The 21,233-nt window shown below is 40.2% G+C and overlaps 2 protein-coding genes across 19 annotated transcripts in view; one reads left to right on the top strand and one right to left on the bottom strand.

The window, feature by feature from the left end:
- Positions 1-9,460, top strand: part of GDI2 (GDP dissociation inhibitor 2) — a 31,265-nt gene extending 21,805 nt beyond the window's left edge. Inside the window, exons 5-11 of the mRNA XM_044762313.2 lie at positions 2,546-2,744; positions 3,004-3,135; positions 5,047-5,146; positions 6,602-6,773; positions 8,019-8,163; positions 8,368-8,422; positions 8,512-9,460. Coding sequence (XP_044618248.1) covers positions 2,546-2,744; positions 3,004-3,135; positions 5,047-5,146; positions 6,602-6,773; positions 8,019-8,163; positions 8,368-8,422; positions 8,512-8,658 — 950 coding nt within the window. The 3' untranslated portion in view covers positions 8,659-9,460. The remainder of the gene's footprint in view (positions 1-2,545; positions 2,745-3,003; positions 3,136-5,046; positions 5,147-6,601; positions 6,774-8,018; positions 8,164-8,367; positions 8,423-8,511) is intronic.
- Positions 9,461-11,182: 1,722 nt separating this feature from the next.
- TASOR2 (transcription activation suppressor family member 2) overlaps positions 11,183-21,233 on the bottom strand; it is a 76,669-nt gene continuing 66,618 nt past the window's right edge. For 13 of the 18 annotated variants that reach the window (XM_070500994.1, XM_070500991.1, XM_070501000.1 and 10 more), the window contains 5 exons: positions 18,089-18,214; positions 17,228-17,381; positions 16,085-16,190; positions 13,219-13,400; positions 12,436-12,795 (listed from right to left, as the gene is read on the bottom strand). In XM_070500994.1, the coding sequence (XP_070357095.1) occupies positions 12,569-12,795; positions 13,219-13,400; positions 16,085-16,190; positions 17,228-17,381; positions 18,089-18,214 (795 nt within the window). In that variant the 3' untranslated portion in view covers positions 12,436-12,568. The other 5 variants (XM_070500999.1, XM_014845125.3, XM_014845122.3 and 2 more) reach the window with 3 other exon arrangements.

Here is a 21,233-nt window from a genome sequence, read left to right on the forward strand (position 1 = left end):
TCCTAGGACAGTTCATTTCTTTAATGTAGCCTGAGTTTATATTGGCTTTTTTAGGAGCTGTAAATGCTGGTGGTTCTTGTGGTAGTTCATGCCAACTAAAACCTCAAGGTTCTGATAAATATTTGTCGATTGTCAAGTGTTATGTTAGTCAAATCAATGAGAGATATATTTGACCGCTAGAGTAATGTTGAACGCAGATAACGTGTTCAGAAAAGTTTTGAGAAGGTTTCATGAATAGCTTTGAAATGTGCCCAGCAAAACCTTGTATCCTAAGTTGCGTCTTTAGCTTGTTTGTTTATTCTCATTCTCGCTGCTGTGAGGCATCTGTGTGTCTGGAGCGCCTTTGACATCAGCACATCTCTGATCTCACAGAGCTAAGTGAATCTCGGGGCTTGTGGCCGGAGAAGTAGATGTGGCTGCTGCAGCTCGTCCGCCCTGAGAATTACACCATGTACCGGACCTTAGGAGTTTTCTTGTGACACTAATTCTACTCCAATTTTTTAAAAATTCTGTAGTCAAATCTTAAACCTATTAGTTAATTGGAAAGCTTTTATAGCTTTTTTATGTGTTAAAAGTCTTGACATAAGTGGCTTTTTTGCGTAAATAAACCTCAGTGTGCGAGTGAAGGAAAGTAAAACCATTTGAAATAAAGTTAAGACACTACTCAGGGGACTGCGTAACTCTGAAAAAGATTTTTGTAAATCATTTCCTCATATAATTTGAATATTCTCTTTACATATTGTGTAAATATATGCACATTCATATATGTATGTATATTCATATATAGTCAGTTTATGAATAAGTCGACTTTTATGTTTACTGCCATCAGACATTAATTATATGGACTGAATATTTTTTGAGTGCTGGCTGTGCGCCAGGTGCCCTTCTAGGTTTGGGGGTAAGGAGGGTTCAACAGAAGGAAAAAAGTAAACAAAAACTGGTTTCCCTGATGGAGCTTAACCTTGGTGGGGACAGGCTATAAATAGAGAAAAGTATATCAGACGGTGATGTGGTGCTATGGAGAAAGGTGAAAGGAGGCGGGAGCATGGGGGTGATCAGGCATCATTGTACAGAAGGAGCTGTTAGCAAAATTATACGGTAGGAGATGTTGTTTGAACCCTTTCGATTATAACTTTTTCAGAATGAGCACTGGATCTCCAAAATGTTTGTAATTGCAATGGTACCTGGTTCTGATGCTGTGTCAGCTAGTAATGGAGACACTAGTTGGTGCCATGTATGGCAGGCCATGGACAAGCAGTTAGAGCATCTCTACTGTGCTGTCAAACAGAAGTCACCGGAACAGCTGTCACTGTCCTTGTGAGGCTTGAGGATTAGGGTGGGAGGGAGATGAAAGAAGAGACAAGAGTGGGAAATTCAAGGAGGCACAATAGATTTTTATTTGCTTTTTAACAAAGTGCTGTGATAACTCGACAATAAGCTGTCGGTAATAGCTTACATTCCAACAGGCGGGCCCAGCAGAGTAAGACAGCTGAGTTAGAAGTGCCCTGCGGCAGTGACTCGTTTCTTAGCTGTCTTCCTCCTCCCCCTGGCAACTAAACTTGTGTCTTAAGTATGGTGGTAAATAGAATATTTCTTTTTAGCTTTTACTGTGTATGCAATCTGTCCATTTTTTTTAACGCTAGGTTGTAAATAGTGAAAAAATTAAATGTAGTCAGTTGTCATTAATAGCCTCATGCTGATTTTAATTTTCAGTTTTTATGGTTTCAAATGTAGTCTTGGGGGGAATCCTGTTAAAAATATCAGAACATTAAACTGTCAACTGACATGAAAGAAACGTTTGAGAGTTTGTTATTATTAAAGCTATAGTTGTTTTTAAAGTAGCCGTACGGTTTGGGAAATGGGGAGAAGGAGACAGAGTCAGTATTTTCGTTTCCTTTGGTCTTGTCTTTCTAACTAGCTATATAATAGTAGTAGGAATACTGACTAGTAGGAAGAGCTGAGAGGTTCTCATGTAGTAGTTTCTAGCTGTCTCCTCATCTGCTTTTTAATATAAAAAGCGGTGAACTCTGATTATCTAGGTATTCATTAAAGTAAATGACTAGCAGCATAATCAACACTACATTTCTTTGAGGTCAATTTGTTGTTAGTCTCTGAGCTTTCTCATTAAATGTCAGAGTGTATCTTAGCATACAGAAAAGGAAAAGGAAGAGCATTGGGAAGTTTGGGCAGTTGGCCGAGTTAGAGATCAGAGTTGTCAAAAGAAGAACATTGCGAGCCTTCAGGAATAATGTTTCTCGTCATATTTACCTTTTATCTAGTAAGAGACATAAGTAGACATAGCACGTTTAAATAAGTACTGGTTATAATTACTTGTAATTGTACTGTAAAATTGAAGGCTCACTCACTGATCTGTTGTGATTATGTCACTTTAAGTGTTGTCCAAACTCCCATCCCTTAAATTGTACCTTGCATTAGAAGAGCCTCAGATAATAACATGGCACCTTTAAACTCTCCTGTCACGCTTTTCACAGTTTTCCTCAGTGTCCTATTGTGAGTGTGTGCTTTTTGAAAAACTCTTTTTTAGGCTTAATGGGGCTGTTTGAAAAACGTCGCTTCAGAAAATTCCTAGTGTACGTTGCCAACTTTGATGAAAAAGATCCTAGAACGTTGGAGGGCATTGATCCTAAGAAGACTGCAATGCGAGAGGTGTATAAGAAATTTGACTTGGGCCAAGATGTTATAGATTTCACGGGTCATGCCCTGGCACTTTATAGAACTGATGAGTAAGTTTTTTTGTTTTTAGATTTATATTTTTCTTGGAACTCCTACTGAATTTCCCAATTCTCCATTGTGCAAGTTCTAACAAAACAAATATATAGTCATGTTATACTATGAAAGAAGAGGTTCTCATTGCAAATTACCTTAGAACCTTTTCAGTAAAATATGAAGGTATTCAAGTGAAAGCACTTCAGAAAAGATTTTAAATCTAACACAAGAAGGAAAACCAAAGCCCTTTTGTAATACTCATTTCCTTTTCTCCAGCTATTTAGATCAACCCTGTTGTGAAACCATCAATAGGATTAAACTTTACAGTGAGTCTCTGGCAAGATACGGCAAAAGCCCATACCTTTATCCACTGTATGGCCTTGGAGAGCTGCCCCAAGGATTTGCAAGGTAAGAGCCCGTATTCAACCTATTGGGTGGAACTGCACTGATCCTGAACCTCGTCTTCAATGGAAGCATATGAGCATTGGTGTGAACAAAGCAGGATATGTTTGTGAGTAGTGAGATGCTTTTTATTCTCATCGAAGGGGAATTTACATGCAGTGAAAGCACAGATCTAGTGAACAGACTGAGTTGGTGAATGTGTAGAGCTGTGTAACCAACGCTGCGATCAAGATCCAGAGCGTCTCCCTCACTCCGGGAGCCCCTTGCACCGCCCCATAACCACCACTCCTCCCGCACTAACAACCACATTTCTCATCTCTATCCCCATAGATTACTTTTGCCTGTTTTTGAAGTTTATATAACGGGAACAGTATGTACGCGTTTGTGTCTGGCTTTTCCTTAATATTTTTGAGAGTCATCCATGTTGATACATGTGCCAATAATTTATTTGTACAATATTGAGTTAGTATTCAATTATGTGAACATACCACCTTGTCTTGCTAATGGACACCTGGGTGGTTTTCAGTTTTGGGTATTATAAATGAAGCTCCTGTGAACTTTTGTGTCAAAGTGTGTATGGCTATAGATTGTCATTTCTTTTGGGTAAATATCCGGGAGTGGAATAGCGAGTATGTTTAACTTCCTAAGACACTGCCAAACAACTTTCTAGAGTGGTTGCACCATTTGACATACACTCCGCAGTGTGTGAGTGCGCTAGTTTCTCCATGTCCTTGCCAGCGTTTAATGTTGTCACTTTTGAATGTTAACCACCCAAGTAGGTGTGAGATGCTTTCTCATTCTGGTTTAATTTGCGTTTCCTGATTACCTTTTCAGGAGCCTGATGGCCACTTGTGTGATTTTGTGGTGATTGTTTATGTCCTTTGTACATTTTTAAAGATTTGAGTTGTCCTCGTTTCTGATTTGTAGGAGATCTTGATATATCCTGGCAGCAAGTTTTTGTCAGATTATATGTATTAGAAATGTTCTCCCAGTCTGTGGCTTATCTTTTGATAAGCAGAAGTTTTAAATTTTCATAATATATCGCAATTTTTTTTCATGTTTAGCACTTTTTGGGTCCTATCTAAGGAAACTTTGTCTATCTCAAGAGCACAAAGATACTCTCCTGTGTCTTATTTTTTTGAAACTCTGTAGCTTTGGTACTGTTTTTCAGTCTGTGTTCCATCTTGAAATAATGGTGTGTGGGGTGAGGTAGGGCTCGAGGTTCATTTTTTCCCCCATACCACTATTTAGTTGTTCTCGCACCGTTTATTGCAAAGGCGTCCTTTTCCAGTTGTCTAGGGGCCTCTGTGGGAAGTGTGTTTTGTTCCGGTGATCTGTGTATTTCCCTGGTATTGCCATTGTCCCGCTTATCGCAGTTCTATAGTAAGTCTTGACCTCGGGTAATGTAAGCCCCAGCTTCGCTCCTTTTCCAGACTGCTGCGGCTATCCTAGGTCCTTTGTGTTTCACATATGTTTTAGAACAGGTTGTCAGTTTCTAGAAAAAATGGTTGCTGGGATTTTGGTTGGAATTGAGTTAAACCTATAGATCACTTCGGGGGAGAATTTACCCCACAATTTTTATCTCCTTTGACAGCCCAAGATTCTATCCTGTGGCACCTCCCGTCAGTGAGACTGCACGCTTTTTCTTCTGGTCTTGGTGCCGCGTGTTACAAGGACTGGGGAGGCGGTTCCTTCAGGGGAAGAGCCACAGAAACCACAAAAAGGCCTCTGAACAGGAGACATTATTTCATGGTTCTGACTCTGTTTTACAGTTCATGCCTTAATGACTTTTAAACTAACACCTTCTAGAAAACTGAGCAAGTGTATACTGCCTGTAACTAATAAAGATCTAAGAAAGGAGACTTTAGTAGTTGAAACAATTACAAATTATTACTTGTAATTTTCAAAATCTTCTAGGCTAAGTGCAATTTACGGAGGTACCTACATGCTGAATAAACCAATTGAAGAAATCATTGTACAAAATGGAAAAGTGATTGGTGTAAAATCTGAAGGAGAGGTAAGTAGCTTTTACAATTTAAAAAATCTTGTTCTTGTGAAGAAAGTTTTATTATCTAATATGTACTTAATTTGGTATGGACATGGATACTAGATTTCAGACTATATATGGTTTGTTTATAGTAAGTTGGTATTCATAATGACTAGGGACTAGTTATAGATGCTGTGCTTTATTTAAAAAAACAGATCTTAATACTTTCTATTGTGTTGATGCTTCTGTTAAGACTAAAATATACATTATGGATGAGCTATAAATAATGGTAGGTATTCTGTATTTACATAGTGTGGGTTGGTGCCTATCTTCCAAATTTCCATTTAAATTTATTTTTACCACTTATAATTTATTGGTTGACATAGGGCTTGGTCAATACTGACCATTTTATTGTTTATTATTTAATAAATTAAATAATGTTAATAACAGTTATTACCATTTATTTAATTTGGGGTTTAGCTGTGGAGATGGCTAGGTGGAGTTTTGAGCAGTGTTTTCAAATGTGAATTGAATATAAGTCGTTGTTAATCTTGTTAAAATGCATATTCTGATTCATTACGTTTGAGGTGGCTCTGCATTTTCTTGCAAGCTTTCAGGTGATGCTGATCCTGTTGGTCTGCAAACCAGATCATTCGTATTTCATGAAATAGCAACTCAAGAATAGTTAGAACTACTGAAAAAAGAAACTAAAAAACTAAGTTTAAAAAACTATTTTGGTGTTTCTGACGGCATTCCATTGGTTGAGACCATATAATCTGCACTTACAAGTTGGCCGTCTGAACTTTTATTATTGTTGTAGATCTTCTGTAACTACCTTGTGCTTTCAGTATAATAGGCATTTAGGAAATAGGGCTAAATATTTTAATCTGATATCTCAGAAGTCCTTTTTATTGCAGAGTTTCACTGCATCCTTCTTTGCTTCACGCAGCTGCTTCCTCTTAGGAAATTTCAAGGCTTTGATATAAAGAGGAAGAAGACTATAATGTAATAATATGTAATTTATCTTGCGATTTAAGTTTTACTTGGCATAGTCTTAAGATGAGAATGATTTTCATCTGTTTGTAATATTAGTACCATTTATAGAACATTTTCTTTTTACTGACATTCACATGTAATGACAGCCCTTAAATACACTCTTTCATTTAATCCTACCAACACCCCTTTGAGGTTGGGTCGAGCCAGGATTTGAACCCTGGTTGGCCCCATTTTAAAACTTATACTTCTGAACACTATGCAACACAGATTTCTTAATATGTGACTAGAATTTGGAATTGATGGATCTATTCCAGGAGAACCTGTAGGGATTGTTGGCATAGCTAGTTTTAGTAGTTATCTATAGTTGACTAATTATCTACAGGTAATTTTATGAAGATAACAGATTATATTCAAGGGACAGTAGCATCAGTATACTGTCTAAAAACAGGTAGACACTGAAGGTTCAGAAGTCTCGAAATGTTGTTACAGATTGCTCGCTGTAAGCAGCTCATCTGTGATCCCAGCTATGTGAAAGATCGGGTAGAAAAAGTGGGCCAGGTGATCAGAGTTATCTGCATCCTCAGCCACCCCATCAAGAACACCAATGATGCCAACTCCTGCCAGATCATTATTCCACAGAACCAGGTCAATCGGAAGTCAGGTGAGTTTGGAAGATCAGCAGGTGTTTGTAGAATTTTGTTAGCTAGAATCTGCTTTGTGTTTCAGCCCAAATTCCTAACTTTATCTGCTCTTATAGTGAAGAAACTTTAGTTTACATATGGGAAACAACATGTGATGGGCCCTTCTAGCTCAGAGAGATCCTAAATCATCGTGTTGAAATGAACGCAGTAGCCCAGGAGCCCTGCCTCGGACTTGCAGCCGCTGCCTTGGACCTCTGTTCCCTCGTCTGTAGAATCCAGAGGCTGGACGAGAGGAGCGGTCAGAGCCTCTCCCGGTTTGGACATTGTGTGCCTGTGGAAGTTTAACTTCTTAGTTCACCTGACTTCACTGTGTTTGAGCTGATGACAGTACTGCTTTTGTGTCATTATTTGTCAACTTAATACTTACCTTTCATTTCTATGATTAAGATCAGGACTTAGCTCTAAAATCGTAAATCCTAATTTTTTGCTTTAACCACTTGTATTTATTTACTAGCTTTTCCCATCTTTCTTTTAGAAGCCCTAAATCTTTTATTTATCAGAAATTCAACTTAAAAGGGGTTATCAGCCTTTAAATGGACAGTAAAAAGCTATCTGTATTTATTTTCCATATAAGAACCAGATGATAGGTGATTACTGCTAGAACAAAAGGACTTGGACTAAAGTAATCTGTCGAGGGTTCCCAGGCAGATCCTGTGTCTTTGAAAGTCTACGAAGAGTAAAGGGAGCCCAGTAATTATTTTCTATGTTAGAAATTATGTAGTTAGTGGTATACAGACAAGTAAAATTCATGGAATTACATGAGTTTATTATGCCAACTGAATAGCTTACGCTGATTTGCAATTTTATGTCACTTAAATGAGAAATCAGTACTTAATAAATCCTTTTTAGCTATTCAAAACCTTTCTAAATGCTGGCTTCAGAGAGGAAGACGACCCCAGAGCAGTTAATATGGTTTGCTAGGTTTCCACAGTTAGCTGTGACGAGAACGAGGAAGAGGACTCTCATTTCCGAGTCCAGCAGTTCACTGCTGCGTACAAACTTCATCTCCAGTAAGCTAAAAGTTGCTAACTATTTGCATATTTTATGTATGACCCCATGCCTCCATATAGAACTTAAGCTTAGAAGGTATTGTCTATTCTAAGTAATTTTAATTCACACCTTGATGAAATACAGGTGAAACCTGAGTGTGCACACGTGCCAGCACTTTATAAACCTTGGCAGTGACAGCATTACTTTTTTTCCAGATATCTATGTCTGCATGATCTCCTCTGCACACAATGTGGCAGCCCAGGGGAAGTACATTGCCATAGTTAGCACAACTGTGGAAACCAAGGAGCCTGAGAAAGAAATCAGACCAGCTCTGGAGCTCTTGGAACCAATTGAACAGAAGTAAGTGATGTGCTCATTTCTATCAGCTAAAACCCAAGGCTGATGTTGGCTCCGTAGTGGGGTGAACCCCATAACAGCAGCAGCCATTGGCTGTTGTGTGGGTATTGTCTCTACCAATCTCATGTTTTGGGTTTTGAATTTCAGGCAGAGTGGGTGGGATGGGTGTGTGGTCAGCTCCCCTGCTAACTTGTTTTTCCCCTCCAGATTTGTTAGCATCAGTGACCTCCTTGTACCAAAAGATTTGGGAACAGAAAGCCAGGTGAGTGTGGCGATCTGAAAAGGGTAACACCGGGCTTTATTGGGAGACATCCCTCAAGAGTCTCAAGTCTTTCTAATTTTTATTTCCAGATCTTTATTTCCCGCACATATGATGCTACAACTCACTTTGAGACAACCTGTGATGACATTAAAGACATCTATAAGAGGATGACAGGATCAGAGTTTGACTTTGAGGAAATGAAGCGCAAGAAAAATGACATCTATGGGGAAGACTAACGGCAGTATATGTCATCTAATTAGGACAAACTTAAAAAATTTGGCAAATGCATATTGTATGAAATCAATATTGTAAGGCCTGCTTTTGTAATCAAAACAGATTGCAGAGCACTGCACCAGTAAATATTCCTCCCCTTTCTAATATCATGTATTAACTTGTTTTCATGGAGTGGCTGTTCAGAATTGGCAGGTTACCACATTCTGTTCAATTTAACCATTACTGGCTTTTTTTCTTCTAGTGAAGGATCAGTTTTAAAAAAACATTGTGATACTGATACAGAGAACTTGATACAGTATTTGTATCTTTTAATCAGTGTAGCCTTTGCAATTATGTGCTTCTGCTGCTCAAGAGCTGGATCAGTACAATTTGCGTGCCATCTGTCCTCTTAACGTTAAGGATATTCGAAATCGAATATTCCATAATTTGGGACAGCATCCCTAAGTTTTCCCTATCCCTTTACATTTTGTGTCCTGTCAAGTATTATGACAGTGCCCATGTAGCACAGCCACAAGTTTGGTTTATGTGGGCCTAAAATTCTAACCCATCTCTAGACTTTGAGAGTCATTTTGGAGGAAGCCTGTGTGCAGTGTTTTAACCTAATACAACTGATGAGAGCACAGGGGAAGAAACCTATCATAAAGCAGGTAAAACGTAGAAGCTTCTTTTGTATCCCAGGTGCGGCTTCTTCAACGGACCAAGCTGCGCTGCAGTATTGACTTGAGAGAGCCTCCACCGTGTCTGTCTCAGAATGGCTCCACATGATTTCTGTACTGCAGAATAAAGCCAAACTCTGGAAACAGCTCCCCTCCACTGCTCTGTTTGTGTGATGTTTAAGGGCTAGTGAGTATCGCAGTGGCCATGACACAGCGGCTCATTTTCTTCAGTAGAGCCAGCACTGATGCTGGGACAGAGATGCCGGAGTCAAAAGGCGTGCGAGTCCCTAACGGCAGGTGAAGTTTCAAATTGGGCTGGATAAAGAGTCCCTGCTACCTGGCTTCACTGTGAGCAGACCCCAGATCCGAGTCCTGACGCAGTCTAACTGTGAGACTCCTGCGCACTCTCAGCAGTGGTTTACAACAGGTAGTTCTCCTTTCCACACAAATACGAGTTACCGCCTTCGATGACTTTGCTTACAGCAGCGGTTGTGAGAGTAAGTGAATTCTGTCAGGTGGAATAGGTGCTTTCTTATTTTCAAGTAATTTAAGTTGTCGTTAGAAACTGTTTTTACTGATAACCTCTTTTCCCCTTGATACTTTTAAGCCTCCCTGTCTTCTCTTTAAGGCTGAATATTGATTCTGATAGTTAAGTCGGAAGGACACAGACACAGATGGTCTGTTAAAGAACTTAGGACAATAATACAGATTGTTATTCAGATTGTTTAAGTGGTCACTTCAGCTTAGTTTTCTCACTCGACGGTATCCATTTTTGGCCAGATAATTCTTTATTGTGTGTGTGTGGGTGCTGTTCTGTAAATTGTACATTGAGCAGCATCTCTGGCCTCTAGCTACTACATACCAAATAGCATCTCCCTAGCGTGACAACCAAAAATGTCCCCAGACAGGATCAGTAATGTCTCCCAGGACACAGGACTGCCCCAGTTGAGAACCACTGCTTTATCGCCATGATAAGGTTATCAAAAATTCCAGCAAGGCTGTCCCTTCCCTTCCTATAATACTTCAAATTCTGAACTATTAATGCAGGCAAAGGCATTAGCTGGGTTAGTAATAAGTATAAAGAAAAAGTACCAGGATATTTTCATATTCTTCACTGAACATACGTATTTATTGGACAACTAATACTTCTGTGCCAGGCCAGTGGGGCACAAAGATGATAAAGGTACAGTGTATGGAAGAGCTCACAGGCTATAGGAGACCCATTATCCTGTGGCTTGGTTGAGTGTTAAAATAGTTGGAGAAAAGGCGGGAGGGAAACGATGGCCTTGTGGGTGTTGGAAGGCCCTTTGGCAAGGGGAGATGAACATCTGAGGTACAATCTGAGAGAGTGTGTCAGGCAGACAGTACCCGGCAGGTAGTAGGTGCTCAATAAATGTTTCCTTGTCCTGAGTAATTTCAAATTAATTCAGTGTGCTGAACATAGTTATGATCCTCTTACTAGATTCTTATCCCTGGGGTAACAATCACATGATTGGGTTTCTAAGCAAGAGCTAGTGTCAAATAATTAAAACTCTGTTAGTCGTCCTCCTCCCGAGAAAACGGTGAAATTGGCACTTTTGTTTAGGTAAGAGGTGCACAAAGCAGATGAATGGCTTTTCAAAGGCCTGTAGTAGGGCCGGGTGAGGAGTCCTGTGACGTCCTCTTTCTGTAGCTTGCTGCGCAGTGCGCCTTACTTGGGGGAGGGAAAGCCCTGGGCAGGTCTGTGGGAGTGAGACTGACAGGTCATGGCCTAAGGGCTGTAAGTGGCGGGAGGCCTCTGGAAGCTAGTTATTCCTGCTAAGTGGCCTAAAAACTGCTAAAAACATTCCCTACACTTTCAATTTTTGCTCTCAAGTCACTGCAGAAACAGTTGATTTTTAGTTGTCTTTATTTAAAAAATGAAATTAGTTACAAAACCCTTTGCTCCAAATAGATACTATGTATCTTACAAATGTTTTTTGCTTGGTTTTGAGTTTCCAAGATCACAGTAGAAATTATTTCTAACATCATAAATAAATGATTATTTCTTCCTCAGAGGGTTGATTTGTAGTGCACTATTCACAGAAACTAAGTGAAAAATGACAGTTTATAAATTTGTACCATTTTGGAAAAAAATGTTTAACTTTATGTAGTGTTGCTCGAGTAACAGCAAATAAAACCACTCAAGTTTATAGTTTTTACAAGGGTGGTAAAACCTTTAAAGCATACTATAATAACATGCATTCCATATGCTTATCTGACATTAACATGCAAAAACAAAGCTATTGGTTAAAATAGACTTATTTTTGCTACAATTGAGTAAACATTAAGTTCAATTAATAGCTTTAAAGGCATTCTGTTTAAAATGAGAATAATTTAAAACAGTATTTAACACTGCAACCCAAAAGCTAATGGACTACTGTCACTGCGAACAAAGTCAGACATTTTAGCAAAGTTTATAAAAATGAAGGAAGGAAACTTTCCTCCAAGTTGTAGAACATTGATTTTTCAAATATGAGAAGACTCTTCTGTGCGCCTTAAAGTTTTTCAAAGAAAAGGGAAAACACTAATTTGTTGTTGGCATCATTGATATCTAGCCAAGCTGCAGTTGAATCACCTGGATAAACACAAAATTGATAGTAATTCCATCTTTAAAAGAAAATAACCGAGAAATTTTATAAATAGGATGCTATTTAATGGTGAAAACTTTTATGCATCTTATGCTACATTATCTTCTGTCCTGGCAGTCAAGATGGACTGCAAGTGAAAATGCACATCGTTTAGATAAAAGGGGTAACTCGAAGTACGCTGGTTATTTCATTAAGTGATACTTCACAAATTCGTATTTATGCCAAACCAACGGCAATTCCACCCCTAAGTAAACAAACAGATAGTTTAAATTTACAGCATGATGTATAAAGAACAGAATTTCTGAACAACTGGTTCCCTCACAGACACAAATATCAGTATCTGCTGTCAATTCCAGCACGCGTGGGAGATGAGAAATACAAAAGTGTTCTTACCAGTAGCTACTCCTAAATGGAGCTGCTACTTTTTGTATGTTTTCAATAAAGTTATTTACATCTGTAACAAGGATGCCACTATTTTCAAAGACTTCTCTGGAGACAGTAGGCTTTTCTGTAAAAAGAAAAATCTTTTTTTTGGTGAAAAATTCATTAATATACATTTTTTAAAGTAGCAGAACCCCTTTTACTTAAAAAAAGAAATCTTTTGTAAAACTCCCTAATACATGTAGGGGTGAAAAAAAGGAACTGATTCAAGTGAAGAAGAGGGTTTGAAGCTTTGGGAGCAGCTGCCTCCAGGGGCGGGGGGTGGGGGGCGGGGGGCGGGGCGCGGAATGCTTAAAACCAGTGACAGGGGCCGGCTCCGTGGCCCAGTGGTTAAGTTCACGTGCTCCGCTGCAGCGGCCCAGGGTTCGGATCCTGGGCGTGGACATGGCACCACTGCTCAGGCCATGTTGAGGGGGCGTCCCACTTCCCACACCTAGAAGGACGTGCAACTAAGATACACAACTGTGTATGGGGGGGGCTTTGGGGAGATAAAGCAGGAAAAAAAACCCCCAAAAACCAGTGACAAATGACAACTACAGTCATTCCCTAAATAAGTTTACAAGGCTTGGTTAAGATTCACATGAAACATTAAAAGTCAGAGGTAAGTATAAAATTAAATAAATACTTGTAGGAGATGATCAAACTTAACTGAAAAATTATTAGACAAAACGCACAAGACCTCTGCCCTGGCCTTATGCGCTTCTGTCAACACACACACCAGGCCAAAAGTTTATTCTTGGCCCCCAGTGGTCGGATACCCTACATATCCAATGAGTCCACTGGAAGGACATTCCTAGAGTTGACCTGTTTTATATTAACTGACGAAAATTAGGGAGAACTAAGGCTGTGAATTTACCTGTTAGGAAAACGGCAAACCTGGCATGGATGCGCTGAATTTGCAGGTTTAGCAGACATTTCAAATGTTCTGCTTTTGTTGACGATCGAGAGTCACACTGGTGATAATGAAGCAATTCAACGATATTTACACTCTGGTATGATTTCAATATTAAGTTCTTCTTATGTGCAACTGAATCCACTCTGGAAAATACATAGAAATGTTAAGTTTAGATTCAGTGTAAGTTTGTGAAAGTTTATTTTTTTACCGTACCTTAATTTTCAGTTGTTTCATACCTAGACTTTGTTTTGTGTTCACTATAGACTCTTAGTTTAATCACTTTTTGTTACAACACACAAACTTGTATGAGATACTTTTTCGCGACACACTTGGCTTCCTAGACATCACTGCCCTGTTGAGTTCCCTCAAAATAGTACAAGTGTACTTACTCCTTTTGTAAATACAGAGTTTTAAAAAAATATGGGCTTCGTTCCAAGCAAGAGGGACATCTACACAGTGATCTACTACCACTTCCAGCGCCCCCTGGCAAGCCTTTCGTTCATTTCCAGTGGACCTCTTATGGCATTCTTTCTTTGTATCGCAACGCTATGGTTCCAAATCTTTTAAGTCTCTTCAAAACTTCTATACTTAGACTTTTTGGTCAGATAATCACCAACTTCATTAAAATTATGTATCAGCTAGGAGTCTCTTAATTTCTCACCTCCCTTTAAATTTTGTTACTAGTTTTTTTCCTTCCTCACCGTCAGCAGAACGTGTTCCACTTTTCAACGTCTTTACCGCTGCTCCTGACTCCATCTCCCCAGTCTTCTCCATCACTCACATTCTCTCTCCTGCTTCACCAAAATCATACATATTCCCACTACTCTAGTGACAAGCACCAGTCACATCGTGATGATCAATGTCCTTCCAGGCTTTATCCTTTGTATATATAAATTTATGTGACTGGCATCATACTGTATGTAGTTTTAAGATCCCAAATATTCCTTATTACTCTGAGTAGGAACTTTATGCGCTTCTACTTACTGTGTTTTGTGTGACAAAGATTATTTTGCATACATTTAAAAAGTTATATATCTACTTAGTCCATATATCTATTTTTTATATTTGCTGTAGAGATGAATCTGAGGCTGGTTTTGTAGTTACTGATAACCACCTATGGCTCTAAAATCTTTGTAAAAATACTGGTTTTTAAAAGCTCAGGTTTCTTTTTGGTTTTAGTTTTGGATAAATTCTCCCTAAATGTCAAAGGATATGATGAGTTTTCTGGTGAGTTCTCATTATGCCAGAATAGTATGACTTAAAGAGCGTATTACAGTGCCGACAGTGATAAATGGTAACTATTTCTGCTCACCCCAAGTCCTACGAATGCTAAGTTAATTTATCCTTACTAATTTTATAGGAGTGTGGTGGCCCCTCCGAGCTTTCATTTGCTTCTCTAATCTTCCTGAAGCTGAACTTCTTTCAGTGCTGGTTACCTCTCTCCTTGTGACCTCCCGGTCACGGCCTTTGACCGCCATTGCTCCTTTGAGCTCTCCTTCCTCCTAGACTGGCAGCCCTTGGTTCTGCTCCTACTTTGCTCTTCCCTTTCCTCCTGGACTGGTCCCTCTCCTAAGTACAAGCCTTTCCTGGACTTCTGTTCTTAGCTGTCTTTCCTTTGAAGATCTCAGGCTTCCACCAGTTCAGCTGTCTTCAGGCCTCAGTCAGTCTGCCTTTGGAGAAGGCAGTCTGATGAGACAGAAAATCACTGTCAGTCTGGAGATGAACGGTATGGGGCTGAAGCCCAGCTTCACTACTTGGTCTTCTTCCGACCTGGGTCAGGTCTGTCATCCTCTGTGCTTCAACTTGCAACTCATTAGAGTGGGTTTTACTGTCTACTTCCTACGTATGAAGTTAGAAAGTGAGAATCGACGTAAAACACCTCAAAGAGCCAGAAACATTCCAGAGATGGCCTGTCAAATCTCTCTTCCCTGTCTGTCTCCGAGCTCCAGAGCCCTTTCCACTCATGGCAGGTCTTTGATACGGAAGAGCCACTGCAGGCCCCAGGTCTCTTCAGCCAAGGACTCAAAAAAAAAAACTTTTCTTTTAAAAAACCCTAGCTGTACATGTAAGGAGATTTGCCTCTAGTCTATTGTTTAAAGGTAAAATTAAAGTTACATTCTGGTCTCAATTTTTGCATCCTCATAACTGTGGCAACTTAAAATATGAATAAATATCCCAAAGAGCATTAATGTGGCGAGCCCATAGTTCAATTTACTTTTCACAGTTCATGGTAGTAGAGCCTGAACGGAACTATATGGACATTTTAGGACTCCTACATCTGACGTCTTTACTTCTGGTCTAGAGAAGTGCTACTCCAAGTATGTGCCTCAAGCTTTTTTTTTTTTAAGATTCTATTTTTCCTTTTTCTCCCCAAATCCCCCCAGTACATAGTTGTGTATTTTTAGTTGTGGGTGCTTCTAGTTGTGGCATGTGGGACGCTGCCTCAGCGTGGCCGGAGTGAGCGGTGCCATGTCTGCGCCCAGGATCCAAACCGGTGAAACCATGGGCCGCCACAGTGGAGCACGCGAACTTAGCCACTCGGCCACGGGGCCAGCCCCATCAAACTCTTGATTACAGTTACAACACACAGTTCCTTCAGTGAAAGCCCTACTACAAAAACAAAATCCTCAAAACAGTGAACAGACCGAAACCCTGTGTTTAGTGGGATTCCAGCACAAACTTACTCTGTTGCAGCACTTAAAGTAACACTAGTCCAGCACACTGAACACGTCAGCGTGTGAATCACGTTGGTATCGCGCTCTCCTCCCAGGAAAGGGGAAGGAAGAATCCCCCACACCAAAGGCCTCACCTTACATAAAGGTCTTACCTGACATCTTCCTTGAGTTTTTTATTTTCTCTGTAGTGAAGCAACCACTTCCATCTTCCATTTCCATTTAGTTTCTCCAGGATTTTGACAATTTCCTTTAGTTGAACTACAGAAGAGAAGAAATTTGGCAAGGGAAGATGTGTTTTAGGGTTTTTGGCTTGTCTAGTCAAAGCCCACTAAGTATTACTTGTAAAAAGTAAGACCCCATGTTTGAGTGTATACCACTATTGCCACTTAACCCCATACTGCATTTCAAAGATACAGCAACGTATGGTCCCCTGAACTCCTACCTCAAGTCCTGCCTACTCCTGCTACAGTAGGAGAGAAGCGTGGGGAGATGAGAACACTGTAGTTACCAACGAGGAAAGCTGTGAATGTGTATACATCACGTGGATGGAACAAAAGGAGGGGGTCCAGTTGCAAAAGAGAAAAGACAGGTCTAGGTTTCTAAATACAGAATCTACAGATATTTTTCAACTCCAGTGTTCATGCAGAATTCATGTTTGTTGAGGTCTGCCCTCCTCATCTCATCTAGAAGTGGGGTCCACAGTGAGCTCTACGGTGCTGTCAGAGCCACGGCAGGTTCTGACCATACAGAGAAGAGTCGGCCTCTGTGCTCTAACACTGTTCTATGTCAGTTCAGTACCCTGAGGAATAAATTATACATGAGTTGTCTACGCAGATAATTAACACTTTTAGTAGCTATTTCTTAGATTTTCAGGATATCAACAAGATTGTAAGGGTGATTTTAGATTTTCAGGATATCAAGATGGCAGGGGTGATTCTAAACAAAAAAATTAAGAGAGAGCTGACTTCATTTGGCAAGGGAATGAGTCAAATATAACAAAATGTCAAATTTGTATGAACAGGAGTTTAGCTGCACTGAGAGGGAGGAACTTAGAAGCAGGTTTGGTGGTGAAGATAAGAAGTTAAAAGAGGTTAACAGCATGCGCATGGGTGATGAGAATTACATCCAACTATACAAAGAGTGCTTAGCATACCACAGGCAAAAATTAGGCCCTCAATAGGTGGTGACTGATACTAATTTCTTTTTGATGAAATAGTATTTGGGTCACTGGGTGAGGAGAAATTTGATTTCACTGGATTTCAAAGAAACAAACAAGAGGAAAATAAAAGACCAACCTAATGTTAAAGTTTCTAATATTTTGTCATCTGATACCACAAAGCCTCCTGTCCGAAATAGCTCTTGGTAGGTGTAATCGAGAACATCTTCCGGGCTGTCTACTCCAGCGAAGATGACGCTGGGAAAATGCTTCAGCTTCAGCAAAGAAGGAATCTGTTCAACATAAAAGGACCCCCAGTGAACACAGGTTCAGTAGGTCACTTTTGTCCCTTTTATCCAAAGGATGAAGTTAGCTCATTACAAAGTGGTCTCCATAACTTCAAAGGTTGGAGATAGTGAGTGAAAGAAGAGCTGCCTGAGGTCTGGGGCCCTGTAACGTAACAGGCAGGTGACAAGCTCACACGAGCATTCCCCATCTCCAGCGTTGGCTGGGCGCTGTGAGGTACAGTTTCTGCCTCCCCACAGCAGGACTGTCTGCCCAGCCTGTGCCTGTAAGTTAGATCTTACTGCAACAAGCAATTACTCTTGTTCAACTAATAGGTAAATATCATAACAAAGAGTTATGAAAATGTTCACAAGTCCTTTTAAAGCAAGATTTGTTTTAAATCTTAGATATCAAGAGATGCAGATTTCTATCAGGTGAGAAAATTTACCAATTATCTCCACTCTTCATAGTTCTCCTTTAGTTACTCTGAAAATTTTCTTAACTCTGTCAAACATAATTTGCCCTATAAATACCTTGGTAATAGTACAATATCCTAAAGGACATTATTTCGACCCCGTTATCTTCCCACTTAGATTCAATGGTAATATTGTTTAACTTCTTCCCTAATAAAAAAGGCAATGATGAGTCTGATAATTATAGAATAATAAAATGTCTGAAATACATTTCTTTGTAAGAAAGATATTTCCAAACCTACTTGATGCACATGTGAAGATATATCTTCATTTCTGATGATGACTATTAATGTATCATTTTCTCTGTGAAAAGCTTGACAGAAATGCTGAGGTTCAATTTCTGTATGGCCTCCTTTCCTCAGAATATTCTGAAAGATTTACAAATAGCCGTTACTAAAAAAAGGATACTTGCACAGAACCACTTTTATAGTTTACTAAAAATATCAAAAAGCACATCTTATTTACTAAATTATATTCTAACAAGGCAACATAAATGGCAGTGTGTCTTATTTCTAAATGAGCTTTCACGTGTAAAAGAAATGATTTCCGGGTATCACTAACAACTGGATTTAGAGGTTTATTTCAAGGCAAAGCACAGATACGATTTCTTTTAATAAAGAGCCCACTAAAATATCTAAATATAAATCTTTAACCCTCACTTATTTTACCAGTAAACTATTTGAATGAATACATTTTCTGATATGTTCAACACGTTCCGTCAAATCCCGCGGAGTTCTGAGCTACTGTCACGCACTCTGAATTTCGACAGTGCTTAGTGACCTCACAGATCTGCGTCAGCTTACAGATAAATGGGGCCCCGCGTCCCCAGGACTGACTGCTGCAGGCCTCTGACCCAGCACGGCTTTCTGAGCTCCTACAAACATTTTGCTCTTGACAGTACTTCTTTCTCAAGTTTATTTTATAATGTGCCCGTGTTCCTTATTAATTTCAATCATGGATTTATCATGTGACACTTTCACCATGTGACACACACTCTGGACTTAACACATGGCTTCTGAGAAGGGTTGACGTTTTAAGTGAACTCTGAAACAATCTAGTTGAGCATTCAGAAGTAAGAAACACACACTAGTCCAGCAGTCCACATCTCGTTCAAGAGGTTAGCATCACTTTCTTAAGAAAAGCGTCCCTGACCCCTTCTAGGCCTACTGCCCTCAAAACAAGGTCAAAGCACCTGCACCATGACCCTTACCACAGTTTTAATTTTACATTTATTTGTGTGTTTCTTGTCCCATTAGACTGTCAGGATCATGACAAAAAGGCAACATTCCCCTCCCTGCACACAGTGAGGCTCTAAAACAGACTGAGGGACTGCTGGCGTCTGACCCGGCTCCCGCTGCGAGTGTGGGGGGGGGCTGCGGGAGGTGGAGTTTCAGGAGCGCTTTGGGTGGGTGCTCCAGGTGGTGAAGGGGGGCTGGCAAGCCTAGGGTTGAGCTGTAGGCCAGGAGTGTGATACACGGGGTGGAGGAGTAAGCCAAGCAGTGGACACATTCAGGGTGATGGGAGCCAGCTTCCTGACAGCTGGAGAAGGGGGCGGCAACCCTGGCAAAGGCGGCTAGGATAAACCTGGTGGCGCTGGATTAAGTTGGGGATAAGCACACACCTGTTCTTTTTTGTTTGTTTGTTTGTTTTTTTGGAGGAAGATTAGCCCTCAGCTAACTACTGCCAGTCCTCCTCTTTTTGCTGAGGAAGCCTGGCTCCGAGCTAACATCCGTGCCCATCTTCTTCTAGTTTATACGTGGGACGCCTACCACAGCATGGCTGCCAAGCAGTGCCATGTCCGCACCCGGGATCCGAACCAGCGAACCCCGGGCCGCCGAGAAGCGGAACGTGCGAACTTAACCGCTGCGCCACCGGGCCGGTCCCACCTGTTCTTGTTTTTAAACATAAATGTAGACACAGATGTGTGTGTGCGTGTGCATGTATACACATAATACATTTCCTGGCTCTGTTTACTGGGAGGACCTAGATGCAGTGACATCCAGTGGCACCAAGTTCATCCACTGCCCAGATCTTGATTCCAAATGCTCTTCTCCACTAAAAAGAACCACAGCTCCAAGTCAAGGCCAGGGCAGGGAATATACGAGATTGGCTTATACTATCATGTTGCACCACAAAGGAAGGAAGTGTCCAAAGAATTATGGGGACTTGTCAAAAGGACACAGAAGCCAGCTTTATTACAGGGACTCCCACTGGCTGGGCCTGGGACAATCTGAGCATTAAAATAAAGAAAGAAGGACCAAAGAGTAACTGAATAAAATGATATGGAACATGGGTCCACAATGATATAAATGAATGAATGAATAAACAACAAATGGGAGAGAAGGGAAAGTTCTATCTTACAGTAGAATGCCAACAAATAAATGTAGAAGGAATGATGGAAGCAGAATACCACCATTTAGCAACCACCACAGTATTAACTGATCCAGGCAGGAATCATCAATGGATGTTAAGACTGGTGGGTGAAAGTCTAATGAGGAATAGGATATTTACATATCCTATTGTATCTTCCCACTTATTAATAACCACATGTTTATCAATTAACTTTACACTGGAGGAACCATCTTAACGAACTGAAAAAGTTAATATGCCAGGAACAAGACACATCAACATCGTGTGCCTCCTGAGATGATGCACTGAGAAGAGAGCATCATATCTGGGTATTCTTGCCTAAAATGCATAAATCATGTGGAAACAACAGATAAACACAAACTGAAAGAAATGCTATCAAATAACTGGCCTATAGTCTTCAAAACTGTCAAAAGTCACAAAAGATAAGGAATGACAGAGGAACTATTCCAGACTGACAGAAGCTGAAAAGAGACACGACAAGCAAACATAACGCGGTGCCAGACCAACAGTGGGGTCTGTGGATTGGACGAGCTACTGCATTCATGCACGTCCTGACTTTTGGGGTTGTGCTGTGAGCAGACAGAAGAAGGCTCCTTCCTCAGGTCATACACATAATTGTGTAGGAAGGGGTACTAGGACATCATGTCTGCAACATATTTTCAAATGGTTCAGAAATGTTAACAGCAGGGTATCTGGGTGAAGGTTACCATTTCTGCAACCTTTATGTAAATCAGAAGTTATATTTCAACTTAATAAAAAGAGAGAGAATGTTCTTTTCCCAAAATAGGAGAGAAATAAATTCTGAGAGGATAAAATGAGGAAGCTAATGGTAAATCAAGACAGATTCTGGCTCCTACCAAGTTAGAATTTTACCATGGTTACATCATTTAAATTTAAGGACCATGTTCTCACACCAGAACGTCAATTATCCTAACATTCAAATTTAAAAAATACATCCCAAACCAAAAGAGGTTCCCCTCAACTATCCACACTAATGGAGGAAGAGAGGTAATAATT

This window comes from Equus asinus, chromosome 29 (genome assembly GCF_041296235.1).
Source record: "Equus asinus isolate D_3611 breed Donkey chromosome 29, EquAss-T2T_v2, whole genome shotgun sequence".
Classification (NCBI taxonomy): domain Eukaryota; kingdom Metazoa; phylum Chordata; class Mammalia; order Perissodactyla; family Equidae; genus Equus; species Equus asinus.